The sequence below is a fragment of the Eubalaena glacialis genome, chromosome 14 (assembly GCF_028564815.1).
Source record: "Eubalaena glacialis isolate mEubGla1 chromosome 14, mEubGla1.1.hap2.+ XY, whole genome shotgun sequence".
NCBI classification, from domain to species: Eukaryota; Metazoa; Chordata; class Mammalia; order Artiodactyla; family Balaenidae; genus Eubalaena; species Eubalaena glacialis.
Window position 1 is genome coordinate 86,515,016 of NC_083729.1, and position 14,334 is coordinate 86,529,349.

Here is a 14,334-nt window from a genome sequence, read left to right on the forward strand (position 1 = left end):
ACACCTAACATATATTATTTTCCTTTTATTTTGAAACAATCTCAAATTTACAGCAAAGTTGCAAGCATGGTACAAAGGCCTTTCCCTCTCCTCCCAACCATTTGAGAGTAAGTAGCTGACCTAATTCTCCATCATCCCTGAATACTTTTTTAATGATTTAAAGAATTTTATTATTTTTTAGATAAATTTTTAAAATTGAGATATAATTGACATATGACATTATATTAGTTCCAGGTGTGCAACATAATGATTTCATATATATTGCAAAATGATCACTGTAAGAAGTTAACATTTATCAACACAGTTATTTTTTTTCCTTGTGATGAGAACTTTTAAGATATATTCACTTAGCAACTTTCAAGTATACAGTACAGTATTTTTATAGTCACCATGCTGTACATTTACATCTCCAGAACTTACTTATCTTATAACTGGAAGTTTGTACATTTTGATCATCTCCACCCATTTTGCTCACCCTGCCAAAAGCACTTTTGATGGAATAACAGGACAGAATCCATGTTGGAGTAGGTTGGAAAACGAATGGGAAGTGAGGAAGTGGATACTGGATGTGTAGCAACTCCACAAAGAAGCTCAGCTCTGAAGGGGAGTAGACAGGATGAGAGATGGAAGATGAGATGGAAGTCGTGTTTGAGTGTCAGCAGAAGGATCCAGTGGAGAAGCTGAGGAAGTAGGAGAGGGGTTAAGGATAACCACAGGATGGAAGTCTAGGAGCAGGGAGGACGGATCCATTCTTGAAAAACACTTCGGTAGGAAATTAGGGGGGAAAAAAATTGTACCACCTCAGGTTCCAGAGAAACGGAATTTAGAAAGATGTAATATAAGCAAAGGGCAACAGAATTGCGTGGCTCTTTTTAATGATAACTTGGAAAACTCCTACTGGGACTAACTCTGCACAGAATCCATTCCCACCTGCATAATCCAAGAAAGACTAATTACTCAGAGTGACTTCAATCAAGAGGGTAATAGTAAATAAATAAGGAGCCACTGTGTCTTTATTGTAGCTTTATATGGAGCCCGGGTCATGGTATCGGCATCACCAAATTGTGAACACTGGATGCTTCTTACTCCAAGATACAAGTCTTGATGGTTTCTATTCTTAGCCAAAGGAGAGATTGATTTCTGTCAAAGACTTAAAAAGATGACCACAAATTCTTTGGGCTCCTCTCATCAAGAGGTGGGGTCCATTTCTCCACCCCTTGACTCTGGGCTGCCTTTGCTGGTGCTTTGGACAACAGAATGTGGCCAAAGTGCTCCTTCCAAGGCTAGCCCTGAACGGAGGTGCCCCAGCAGCCAGCCAGCACCAGCCGCCAAGGGCGTGAATAAGGCCGTCCTGGACCTCCCCGCTCAGCCAACCTGTGCTGAATGAAGGAAGCCACGTGAGCAAGCCTTGACTATATAAATGTTAGAATAAATCGTTGTGTTAAGCCACTGGCGTTTGAGGCAGTTTGTTACGCAGCTATAGTTACCTGGAAGTTTGCCTGCCAGGGGAATTTCCCATCTGGCTAAGCCACAAGGATTTTCTTGCCAGCTGCACCGAGGGACACCCCAAGTGGTAACGTTCATTGCCCTCAGTGTGTTTGTTCTCCGACCCACTCCTTCCTACCTGTTACCGTCTCTGTATTGGGAATACCAGCGTTTATTCCTTTAAGTGCCATTTACCTTTTAAAACCGATTTTAGTTTCGTCCCCTTCCAAGTGGAGTTGCCTGCCCTTTGGACTATCAGACGTGCAAAGCCCCGCGCAATGCCTGGATGTTCAGTAAAGAACATTCGACCCGACTGCTCTGGGTACCAGGCGGGCTCCCCTCCAGACTGACTCAACCCCGCTCCTACCTGTTCCCCGCTAACGCTCTGGGCTGTCACGCGGGGAACCTCCATCTGTCCTGGGGCTCTAGGACTTTCGATACTATTGATACTATTATTCGAACGTGGGCGGCGTCTCTGCCTCTCCTCTGGTTCGGCGCCGGCTCGGCCAGTCGGAAGGACCCTCCGGAACCCCCCCGGCCCCGCCCCCACGCAGCGCTTCCGGTGCCCCGCCCCCCCCGGGCCGGGGCGGCGGGCGGGGCGGCAGCGTGCGCAGCCGGACGGGCTTCTGGGTCGCACGCGTCCTTCCCCCACGGGACCGCGCGCGGCTTGGCCGCGACCGGAAGCCTCAGGTGCGTGAAACCGGAGGCGGGGCAAGGCGGGGCGGGGTGGGGCAGGCGGCGTGGGCCCCGAGGACAGGCAGCTGGCGGGGACCTGAGACCCTGGGGCGGGGCGCATGGCTGGCGCTGCAGGCCCTGAAGTGTCCGGTCAGAGCTTGGGAAGACCTAGCTCCACGGTTAGGAACGGATTATCCGCAACACAGGGGGGTCAAAAAATTAGACATGTTGGGTGCCAGCCCTGTGCGCGCCCACCGAGAACGAAAAAGGCGAAGTCAAACAGGCACACGGCCGTCCTGAGACTGGATAAGTTATGTACCAAGAGGTGGCAAGATAAAACTTGGGGAGGATTTTTTGAAGGAGCTGGGCCTGCCTAGGAGGGTAGGTGGGATCCTGTTATTTTTTTGCTTTCTGTTCGATGATGGAGAAGCAGGTTTGGTAAATTCAAAGTGGTGGTAGCTAAGTGTCCCCCCCCCCAGAACATGGAAATATGATCGTCCTCTGATTAAAAAACGATAAAAATTAATAATTAAAAGGTAAGAGTAGAGATATGCTAAGTTAAAGAGACAAAATTTTATCAGGCCTTCAGGACTTGACAGTATCCTGACAACTAAAAAAAGACTGTACCTCATGCAGCTGGAGGTCTGATCTGTTTTTGAAGCATGGAGTAAAAGAGAGGTGCGCCTGACCGGATGAATCCAGGCCTCCTCTGGGAGAGACAGGGTGTCCTGGCGTTAACAGTGGGATCTCTCCAGAGCCCAGGAGCTGAGAGGTGATTTCCTCAAGGCTCATTCCACCAGACATTGAAGTCGTATAACTCCATCCTTTTGTCCGGATTCTGTATTCACCAAGCAAACTTATGATAAGAGAGAGTAGTTTTTGTTTATGTGTTCAGGTGCCTAGAACAGTTTCTGGCACATAGTAGGCGCTCAGCCTAACTCCCTCGACTTTCAGTCTTTTCTTTTTTTTTTTTTAATTGGAGTATAGTTGCTTTACAGTGTTGTGTTAGTCTATGCTGTACAGAAAAGTGAATCAGCTATACGTATACATATATCCCCTCTTTTTTGGATTTCCTTCCCATTTAGGTCACCAAAGAGCATTGAGTAGAGTTCCCTGTGCTATACAGTCGGTTCTCATTAGTTATCTGTTTTATACATAGTAGTGTATATATGTCAGTCCCAATCTATCCCACCCCCCCTCCCTTTCCCCCTTGGTGTCCATACGTTTGTTCTCTACATCTCTGTTGCTATTTCTGCTTTGCAAATAAGGTCATCTGTACCATTTTTCTAGATTCCACATATATATGTTAATATACGATATTTGTTTTTCTCTTTCTGACTTACTCAGTCTGCTTTTCTGGTCACTTTTTTGATGAAGCCTAGCCTGACAACCCTATATGAAATTGCAGCCTGGGACTTCCCTGGTGGTTCAGTGGTTAAGGCTTGGTGCTTCCACTGCAGGGGGCATGGGTTCGATTCCTGGTAGGGGAACAAAGATCCCGCATGCCTCGTGGCCAAAATAAATGAATGAATAAATAAATAAATAATAAATTAAATTAAATAGCAGCCCGGTTCCTCTCACATACACGTTTCCTATGTTCCCTTTCCTTTTTCATATGGTCCTCATCACCTTCCTTGATTTGGTTCACTGATGAATCCCAAGTGCCAAGAACAACACCTGTCGTGTAGTAGATGCAAAATCTCTTGAATTAATATCTTTGCTGTGTTTCGCTCACACCGTATCCACAATGCCTGGATGAATACAGATATTTTTAGCACTGTTAATACATTAATTGGATCAATTCTGGAGCCCTTAGTTAACATCTATTCAGCTCTGTGCCATTGGCTGCTGGTAGCCAAAGACTCTTAAGTTCAATGCAGTCAAAATGGACCAGTTATCTTCACCCCATATCCCCTCTTCCTATGAAATCTGTCCTAGGAAATGTCACCTCTTTCCACCCATTTCCCAGGCCAGAAGTCAGGGTATGCATAAAATTAATAAAAGAGCTAACATCCTGTGTACTTTCTATATGCCAGGCACTCTTATAAGCACTTTACATGTATTAGTTCATTTAATCCTGATATGAGACCCGTCGTTACCCACATATTACAGATAAAGGATCTGCGGCACAGAAAAGTCAACTAATCTGCCTTAGCTGGGAAGAGACAGAGTTGGGATTTGAATGCTGCCTCGTAATCATTATACCATAAAGGACATGACCCTTGACTTCTTTCTCTCACCCTCACTGAACCAATTACCAAGTATCAGGATTTTCCCTGCTTAAATCTCTAGGCGATGTCTCTGAAGTATAAATCTGTAAAACTCTTCAGCACCTCCTCATCACCCTCAGGGTGAAGTTCAAGTATTTAACATGGATTTTTTTTTTTTTTTTTTTTTTTTTTGGTCCGAGGCTTGTGGGATCTTAGTTCCCGGACCAGGGATCAAACCCGTGCCCCCTGCAGTGAAAGCACAGAGTCCTAACCACTGGACCGCCAGGGAAGTCCCTAACGTGGATTTTAAGTCTCTTCGTAATCTGATCTCTACTTCTGCCTCCTTATCTCTTGCAGCTCCCCATTCCTGCACTCTTAAATACCAGCCAATTGAATTAAATTCTTCGAATTCTTTGAATGGGTCTTCTTTTCCTCCAAGCTATTGTACTTTGTTGGAATACTTTTCCTTACCCCTTCTATGTCTCAACTTCAATGTCACTTCCAATGATAACAGGGTTAAATGGCCTTCTAATGTACTTACCCTGTCATAGCACTTATGACAGCCTATTTTAATTATCACCTTCCTTGCTTTTTAGTGTCTCCCACTAGATAGTGAGTTCCTTGAAGGACCAGTCTGTGACCTTACTGTCCTCATGTCCATCCCTTCTCAGTGTCTGCTACCCTCGTTCAGGCCCTCATTATCTCTAGCTGGGACAATTGCATGGGTCGGTGAAGCCGTCTCCCTGCCCCTAGTCTATCTGTTTTTAATCCATGCTCAACACTGCCAGCAGAAGCAGTTTTGTATAATGGCTGACTTAACACTTTCCTACTTAAAACACCTCACTAGATCCAGCTGCTTTTAGAAAAAGGCCAAATGCTTTAGAATTACATGAATTTGTCTCCTCCCCTTCTTTATTCTACCTTGTGCCTAGTAGGCACTCCATAAACATTTGTTCAATGAAGGAGGGACTATATCAAATTTGGTCAAACAGAACCAAGAACAAAGAGTTTAACCGAAGAAACGGCATCTGGCTGCAGAGGCTTCCTAGGACAGCACAGCCAAAGATTTCAGTGGAGCTGGAAGACTGGTAGTGGAACTCCTTTGAGGAGGGAGTCCCCAAGACATGCCTTACTGTTGGAGGACTCTCTGTCTTTGCATTTGCCTGGAACATGCTACTCCCATTAACGTAAAAACCATCAGATTTAGAGACTCAGTTCAAGTATCCCTTCCTCTGTTACACCTCTCCTGACCTTTCTAGATAGAAAGAGTGTAAATTGGTTCAGCTTTTCTGTAGCATAATTTATCAAGATATATCAAAAGTGATGAAAATATGAAGACTTGTTACCCTAGGAATTGTGCATCTAGGATGTAACTACAAAAGAATGTGGCCTAGTTCTGGGCTTTAATAACCCAGTCCTTGCCAGGTCTTTAACCTAAAGGAAAATTATGACCATTCTAAGAAACGAAATCAGAATAGAATGGTTTCTTTACAACCATAACTAGTCAAAATACTTCATTATTATAGCTAGTATTTTCAGCCTTTTCATCAGCACTGCTAACACAAATAATGTGTAAAGTGTCAAAACATAATAAAATTGTTCCTAGCCTTTCTATTTAACCTTGCTACTCTGACCACCTCTCCCCTGACTTCAGGGGGTCCATCCTAATTTAATATTGATCTAAATAAAACAGTTAGGCTGCCAGTAAATATGTATCTGAAAGTTAAATAGGAATTATTTTTAAAGTACTACAAGGACATAATTAAAGCTTTCCAGACAGATGTTCATGAGTACATTGTTGATAACATAGAAAAACTAGAGACAATCTAAACTTACAAACTAAGAGATTGGTTGAGTAAACGGTGGTGTACCTGACAGTGGAATGTAACACGACATTAAAACTGATGTAAAAATAGGTTTAACATTGAATGAAATAAGAGTATGGTTCCACTTTTGGTGGGGAAAAGTGTGTGTGTGTATTTTACACATGCACATAAAAAAATGGGTACACACTAAAGTGTTAATTGGGATTATCTCCAGGTGGTCATGTTATAGTTTCTTTTATTTTGCTCTTTTTGCTTGTCTATATTTTCTCATTTTTCTCAAATAATGTGTATTACCTGTGAATTCAAAATAATTTGTTTGTCTTTGAGATATATAATGTATTTTCAGCTTTATTATTTGAAAAATCTGTGCCCTTATTCCATTTCAACTAAAACAATTTGAGGTTTGTATCATTTATTTCCTTTGAGTACTCTGTTGTACAGTTTTTACTGAAGACTAATGATAAGGCTAAAAGGCAAGAAAAGCAACCAGACTGGATACTTAAATAAGTTTGGATTAAATAACCAAGAACTGATAGCTACAAAATAGAATTTAATTTTCTTTTTCTCAATCATTAATTTGTTTGTCTTCCACTTTTAAAAGCATGCTGATCCCATTTTCAATGAAGAATTGCTTCCAGTTACTTTGTAACCTCAAGGTCCCAGCAGCTGGTTTTAAAGACACAGCTAAAAGTGGGCTCATTTTACAGTCAGTTTCCAATGATGTTTACCAAAACCTGGCTGTAGAAGACTGGATCCATGACCATATGAATCTAGAAGCCAAGCCGGTTCTTTTCTTTTGGAGGAATTCTCCCTCTGTTGTAATTGGTCGGCATCAGAACCCTTGGCAGGAATGTAACCTGAATCTGATGAGAGAAGAAGGTGTAAAACTAGCTCGGAGGAGAAGTGGAGGAGGAACAGTCTACCATGATATGGGTAACATCAACTTGACTTTTTTTACAAGCAAAAAAAAGTACGATAGGATGGAAAATCTAAAATTAGTTGTTAAAGCTCTGAAGGCTGTCCAGCCGCAGCTGGATGTGCAGGCTACCAAAAGGTTTGACCTTTTACTTGATGGACAGTTTAAAATCTCAGGAACAGCTTCCAAGATTGGCCAGACCGCTGCTTATCACCACTGCACTTTGCTATGCAGTACCGATGGGACCTTCTTGTCATCTTTGCTGAAGAGCCCTTACCAAGGGATCAGGAGCACCGCCACTGCGAGCACACCTGCCTTAGTAAAAAATCTTATGGAAAAAGATCCCACTCTGACCTGTGAAGCAGTGATAAATGCTATTGCCACAGAGTATGCTACATCTCATCAAATCGATAATCACATTCACCTAATAAACCCAACAGACGAGACACTGTTTCCTGGAATAAACAGCATAGCCAAAGAACTACAGACCTGGGAGTGGATATATGGCAAAACTCCAAAGTTCAGTGTAAACACTTCCTTCAATGTGTTATATGAACATTCACACTTGGAAATTAAAGTATTCATAGACATAAAGAATGGAAGAATTGAAATCTGTAATATTGAAGCACCTGACCATTGGTTGCCGCTGGAAATACGTGACAAGTTAAATTCAGGTTTTATTGGTAGTAAATTTTGCCCAATTGAAACGACTATGCTTACAAGTATATTACGTAGAACATGTCCAGAAGATGACGAACTACACAGTAAATGGAATATGGTCTGTGAAAAAATTAAGGGAATAATGTGATTCCAAGTAAATTTCTTAACATTGACAGTTTCAATGAGAAAATTAAAAATGTTTACAGTACATTTTATGTCTCTTAAAATAAGAAAGACCTCGTCTCCTCTTCTCCCTATTTTGAAATTGTCTATCACCTACCCTAGTCCATATTTTCCACTGACCTCTAAGATTCTCTCTGTCTTTATTGATTTTAATACCTGGCTGCATTTGTATTTCACCTCCTTCCTCTGTTACCATCTTGGGGTTGTATACCATATTGGACACTCTGACCTCAGAGTTAGTTCTCTTTCTTACCGCTACGGAATATAACCCCAGCTTCTTGCCACCTCTGATACCTTAAACTCTAAAATTTTCCCATTTTCGTTGTTTCCTTATCCTTCCATCCTCTCCCATTAAACCCAGCTTATTGCACTTTTCTAAGCCAATAACTTTTCCTCAGTCTCTTGCTTCAACTCCATTTCTTACCAGCATTCTCATTTGTTTCTCTTGACCTATTATAGCCACGCTTTTTCTTTTTTCCAACAATTGATTTCCACTCCTACACCCAGATGGCAGGCAATGCTAGAAGAAAATTCACATAATCTATAGTTTTCAACTTGTATTTCTTTGTTCTGTTGGTGCCAGATTCAACTCACCCGTTGACTCCCCCTCATTCTTCAGAGGCCTTATTCGTAAATGTTTCCACTCTTCCTAAGCTCAGAATCCCATTACTCTTAATCTGGTCACAAACCTTGATTTATAATTTGAGAGTGGAGGCTTTCAGAAATGAGCTCCTTCAGCGCCCCCATGTTCTCTACTTCAACTTTTCTCATTTCATTCAATCTCGAAGAATTGGCTTGAGAATTGGCTTGTGGCTTTTTCCTCTCCAGCCTGTTTGTGCTTTGTATTGTACTATCAGTTATTTATCTCCTTTATCTTGCCTAAGTCTCTCTCGACTTTTACTGGATCTTTAGCCTTAGTGAATAGACATGCTCATGTCTCCCCTTTCCCGAAGACTCCTGCTCAAGGCTTTACTCTGTTTATCTCCATCACTTCATTGCCAAACTTCTTCAAAGGGTACCACCACTGCCAACCATTTCCTGTCTCTGCAGTTCACTCACATACTCCTCTTATTTCTACAGTAGTTCCTACATGTTTATTGAGTGCCTACTCTGTGCCAGGTACTTTGCTAGTTGTTGGATGTTCATGGTGAATGAAAGCGACATGCTCACTGAGCTTAAGAACTGACAGTTTAGAGTAGTGGTTTCAAACTTTTAAAAAGCTGGAGTAAAAAATGTATTTTATGTTGTGCACCAGCACACACATATGTTGCCTATACCTAACAAGTTTCACAATACGATGCTTATCCTTTACTACTTACTTATCTGATATTTTATATTCAATTTTATTTCTTTTAAAAATTGACTTTATGACCCATTAATAGGTCAAGACTTGAGTTTTTTAAAACTAGGGAAAGAAATCAGTAAATGCTTACAAAATGAGAAAAGTATGAAAGAAAAGTCCAGGCAGTTAGACAATACGGGCTCCCTAGCTAGAGCGATCAGGGACCTGACGTTGAAGCTGAGCCCTGAGGAATGAGAAGTGGAGCAGGGAGGAGAATAATCCGAATTTACCGGTTATCTATTGCTACATAACAAACCACTCTAAAACTTGGTGGCTTAAAACAACAACAGTCATTTATTCAGTCCAAGATCAAGGTGACAGCAGGTTTGGTTTCTTCTTCTTTTTTAAAAAAAATTATTATTTTTTAATTTGGCCACACCTGGCAGCTTGTGGGATCCTAGCTCCCTGACCAGGAATTGAACCCGGGCCCCAACAGTGAAAGCGCCAAGTCCTAACCACTGGACCGACGGAATTCCCAGGTTTGATTTCTTCTGAGGCCTGTCTCCTTGGCTTACAGGTGGCACCTTCTTGCTGTGCCCTCACATAGTCTTTCCTCTGTGTGCGTATCTGTGTCCAGGTGTCCATTTCTTATAAGGACACCAGTCATATTGGATTAGGGCCACCCTAAAAACATCATTTTAACTTATTTCTTTGAAGACCTTATTTCCAAACATGGTTACATTCTGTGGTACCAGGGGCTGGGATTTCAAAGTGTGAATTTCTTAGGGGGGTTAGGGGGGGCTGCGGTTTGCACAATTCAACCCATAACGGGTTTCAGGACTCAGAGACCTTCAGACATCTTCGCCTGAAACAACGTAACACAGTGTTTGGCTATCACATTAATTTCAGTCCTTTTAGGAGATCTTCTCCTTTCATGTATCTCAGTGGATCCAGATCCCATCCTTTTTTTTGAGGGGTTGTGGGGAGCAGGAGTGGACACACAGGGTTTTGCTGCAGCTGGTTATCTCAAAATGGGAGTAGAGTAAGGGAGGGGGATTTTTCAAGTTGCTCCTGGGACAAACACAGGTGCCAAGCTAGCTGTTCTTCATTTGAGGCAGGTTTAATGGGCAGGCCCCATTGTTCTTTGCAATATTAAATACCAAGTAAACACAGTTCTGAAGGGGTGTTTTCATGGGCCCGTTTTTAAGCATTACATTTGTCACAACAACTGAAAATTATTTTCTAAGAAAGGTATAAAAATCCTGATATGATGTGCTTGGTGCAATAAAGCAGCCATGATTTTCTGATACCCTTTGTTTCTCGAGAGAGAGGATGACATCAGGTGAAGGCTGTTAAGGGCTTCAGGTTCCAAAAGGGAAATCTGACGAGCATTCCTGGAACACATGGATTAAAGGCATGTTTTGCAGGTAGATTCTGCAGAACTTTCTGTATGTCTCCATATGAGGATGAAGGGGAGGGAGGAATCAAGAATGACTCCTAGATTTCTTACTTAAGCAACTGGATGGATGGGGGTACACGGGAGCAGTGGGGGAGTGTGTATCCAAAGTTCAGTTGGGGCCTGTTATGTTTGAAATGCTTGTGTGTTTCTGAGATGCCAGGTGAAATGCCAAATAGGCAGCTGAATATGTGAGATTAGAATTCCAAGGAGAAGTCTTGTCTTAATAGGAGTTGACAGCATATAAATAGTATCATATATCATGAAAATGGATAATTGTGGACTTTTGTAATTCATCTAAAGTTTAAAGTGTTTAGCATCCAAGTCCCCTATGTTTGGGGAATCCTCCAACTTACAAATCTTGGTTGGGAGGTGGAGCCCACCTTTTGGAGGAGGCCATCAAGAGGATGTGACCGCCAGTTGTCCTTCAAACTGGACCCAGGCAATCAGAGGCTCCTAACCTCCTCCCCTGTCCTTGGAATGTATGTTCTGCCCACTGTTCCTGTACCAGGAGCCCACCAGGTCTGGCTTAACTCAAGCTTTCCCCTGTTGCCATGCAAAGCAGGCTGCCACCGTAAGGGCATTAGAGAAGCTGAGTACCATTTATGGATACCCTTGTCCAATAGACAGTGACTGGGCAGTCACATTTTAAAGGTCATGATATGCAAGTGTAAAACAAAGAATGTTGCCCACCATCCAGCTCTACAAGGATCAAGTCATTAGCCACTGCAGTCACTGACTGACGGTGCACCCTGAAAGGAATTCAGGACGAAAAACAGGATGAGAACATATATGCTTTGGAAAAACGGGCCCCTTAGATAGTTAGATATATCTCAGGAAGATTTTTAGAGAACCCAGATTCTTGCATCTTCTCATACATAGAAAAAGCACTAACATCATTAACTAATATATCTGTTCCTCATGACCAGCACTAACCTTTTACTGAGATGTATACTTGACTGCACGGTTTCCCTGGCCAAAATCACATATATACTGGCTTCTTCCCCTGTGTCTTGGGGAGCAGTCCCCTCTGGGCTACCAAGAGGCTGTTTCCCAGGCTATAGTCCTCACTAAGTTTTCCGAATAAAACTGAAACTAACAACTCTTATGTTGTACCTTTTTCTTTCAGTCAACATAAGATTGGGTGAAGGAACATGACACTGATGGAGGTTCTGTCTCTCCTACAAGCCACAACCAGCAGAGTTGGTAGAAAGGAAGAATGAAACATTAAAGCAGCAGACTGAATTACCAACAGGTAAAACCACCTTGGCCAGATGGACTGAAGTACTATCCCAGGCTTTAAGACATTTGAGTGATCAACCAGTAGGGCCTGCTGCCCCACAGGCCAGATGGGAGACCCTTGCTTAGACACACAATACCCACAGTAAGGTATGGAAATTGCAGGAGACAGCCATTTCCCTCTCACTGTGGATCTACATGCTATGCTGCTGAGAACACCAAGCCCCATCACACCTGGGAAGGGAGTTTGCAATGGGATTTGTAAAGGGACATCCCACCAAGATGGGTGAGTTACTTTGCATCCCTGTAGGAGGAGGAATGACTCATTCTCCACTGGGATGCTGATGTCCTGCTGCAAACCAGACCCATCCAGGTACTATACCTGGAACAGAACACACACCTTTGAAAAAGGGGAGAAGGTGGGAGTCCTGGTCTGGCAGATCCTGCCCCGTCCATCTCCTCACACCTGATAGTGCTTCCTCCCCCAGCCAACACGGAAGGTACACACAACTAGGTCAAGTTCCTAAAGCTGCAGCCACATTAACATCTAATTATCAGGCCACAAGTGTAATTCTTTTTCATTTATTTATTAATTTTTTTTTTCCACAAGTGTAATTCTTATAGGGGAAGACCTCCCCATACAAGTTCCTACTAAAAAAAAGGTTACTACCTAGTACCTAGTTTAGGAGAACTCCAATATTTAAAAGGTAGGGTGGAGGAGAGAAGCAAAGTGTGTTACATGGAAGTTGAGATTCAAGAAGGGAGTGGCCAGGGACTTCCCTGGTGGTGCAGTGGTTAAGAATCCGCCTGCCAATGCAGGGGACATGGGTTCGAGCCCTGGTCCGGGAAGATCCCACATGCCGCGGAGCAACTAAGCCTGTGTGTGCACGCACCACAACTACTGAGCCTGCACTCTAGAGCCCGCGAGCCACAACTACTGAAGCCCATGTGCCTAGAGCCCGTGCTCCGCAACAAGAGAAGCCACCGCAATGAGAAGCCCGCTCACCGCAACGAAGAGTAGCCCCCGCTCGCCGTAACTAGAGAAAGCCCGTGTGCAGCAACGAACACCCAATGCAGCCAAAAATAAATAAAATACAATATAAATAAATTTTAAAATGCTGTGAATGCAGAACACAATGATAAAAAAAATTTACAAAAAAAAAGAAGGGAGTGGCCAGTTGGGTCTAATACTCCTGAAACAAGTAACATGAGGGTTAAAAAGTGTCCATTGGATATGGTGGTATGGAGGTCACTGCTGACCTTGATAAGAGCAATTTCAGTGGAGTGACTGGGTAGCCAGATAGAAGTGAACTGAAGTGTGAATAGGTGGTGAGGAAAGGGGAAAAAACTGTAGAGAGAACTCAAAGAAATTTGTTCATGAAGAACAAAGAAACAGGGTGTATCTGGATGGGAATGTATGTACCGCAGGAACAACCCAGTAGAGAGAGATTGCTCAAAGGACCAAATCCTTGGTCAGGTTAAACCTACTGAAAATGTGGCAATCTTCCTTGTATGTTAGGACTATTAACCCTTTTCCTATATGTTGTAAATTTGATCTTATATGTTTTTAACTTTTTTATGGTTCCCTTTATTCAAGTTTTAAATATTTATATGATCATTTGCTCTTTACTTTCCTTGATAATTCCTGGGTTTTGTGTTATGCTTAGTACATTCAGTGGAGTTAAAAAAAAAAGTGTTTGGATATTTCATTTCATTAGCTCTTTAACCCATTTAGAATAATTTCTCTATGTGGCATAAGGTAGAGATCTAATGTTACCTCTTGCAAACTTTTATTGGCTAGTCTACTTGTTTCCCACTAATTTGAAAGACCTTTATTATCTATTATGTGCCCATACACACATCCACTTTCTCTCAGGTGTGTTTCTGGATTCCTTATTCTGTCCCAGTGACTTATTTGTCCATTCTTATGCCCAAACATTAAAATATATATATATATATATATATATATATATATATAAATATATAGGTAAATGTAAATAGGTAAATGTCTGCTAAAGACACTTAATTGTAACAAAATTATCAGTGGTTATTTTTTTCTGGTTGTTAGACCCACAAGCCCATCTGTCTCTTAAGAGTACTCTAATTCATGATTTTTCTTCCTGGACTCTACATTCCCAGGGGCAAGATTAAAGCATCCAATTCATCTTCTTAATAGGTGCTCATTACGTGTTGATTCACTCTCCAACAGGCAAATAAGAGAAAATCTGGTAAAATGTTTAAAGTAACCATATGACTTGAAACACTATAACTCTACTGAGTAATGTATTTATAAAAATACTTAGGATTGGTCACACAACTGAACAATGAATCTATAAATTAGTAGAAATGTAAAAGTTTATTGTTAAATTCATACGTTATAGGAATGATCTCTCCAAAGTAAA

The 14,334-nt window shown here is 42.0% G+C and overlaps 1 protein-coding gene across 2 annotated transcripts; it reads left to right on the forward strand.

The window, feature by feature from the left end:
- The first annotated feature begins 2,074 nt into the window (after positions 1 to 2,074).
- On the forward strand, positions 2,075 to 13,068 carry LIPT1 (lipoyltransferase 1). Of its 2 annotated transcripts, none has more exons than XR_009703730.1 (2): positions 2,075 to 2,175; positions 11,823 to 13,068. XR_009703730.1 is itself a non-coding variant. In XM_061210591.1 (2 exons), exon 2 carries the CDS (start codon positions 6,799 to 6,801, stop codon positions 7,918 to 7,920), a length of 1,122 nt encoding a protein of 373 aa, XP_061066574.1. In that variant the 5' UTR covers positions 2,075 to 2,175; position 6,798. The 2 variants fall into 2 exon arrangements, 1 of the variants encoding a protein (XP_061066574.1); XM_061210591.1 differs by lacking the exon at positions 11,823 to 13,068 and adding an exon at positions 6,798 to 7,920.
- The last annotated feature ends 1,266 nt before the right edge of the window (positions 13,069 to 14,334 follow it).

What these genes read in the sequence shown, in the direction of transcription:
- LIPT1 (XM_061210591.1), top strand. Translation starts at nt 6,799, where the DNA reads ATGCTGATCCCATTTTCAATGAAGAATTGCTTCCAGTTACTTTGTAAC.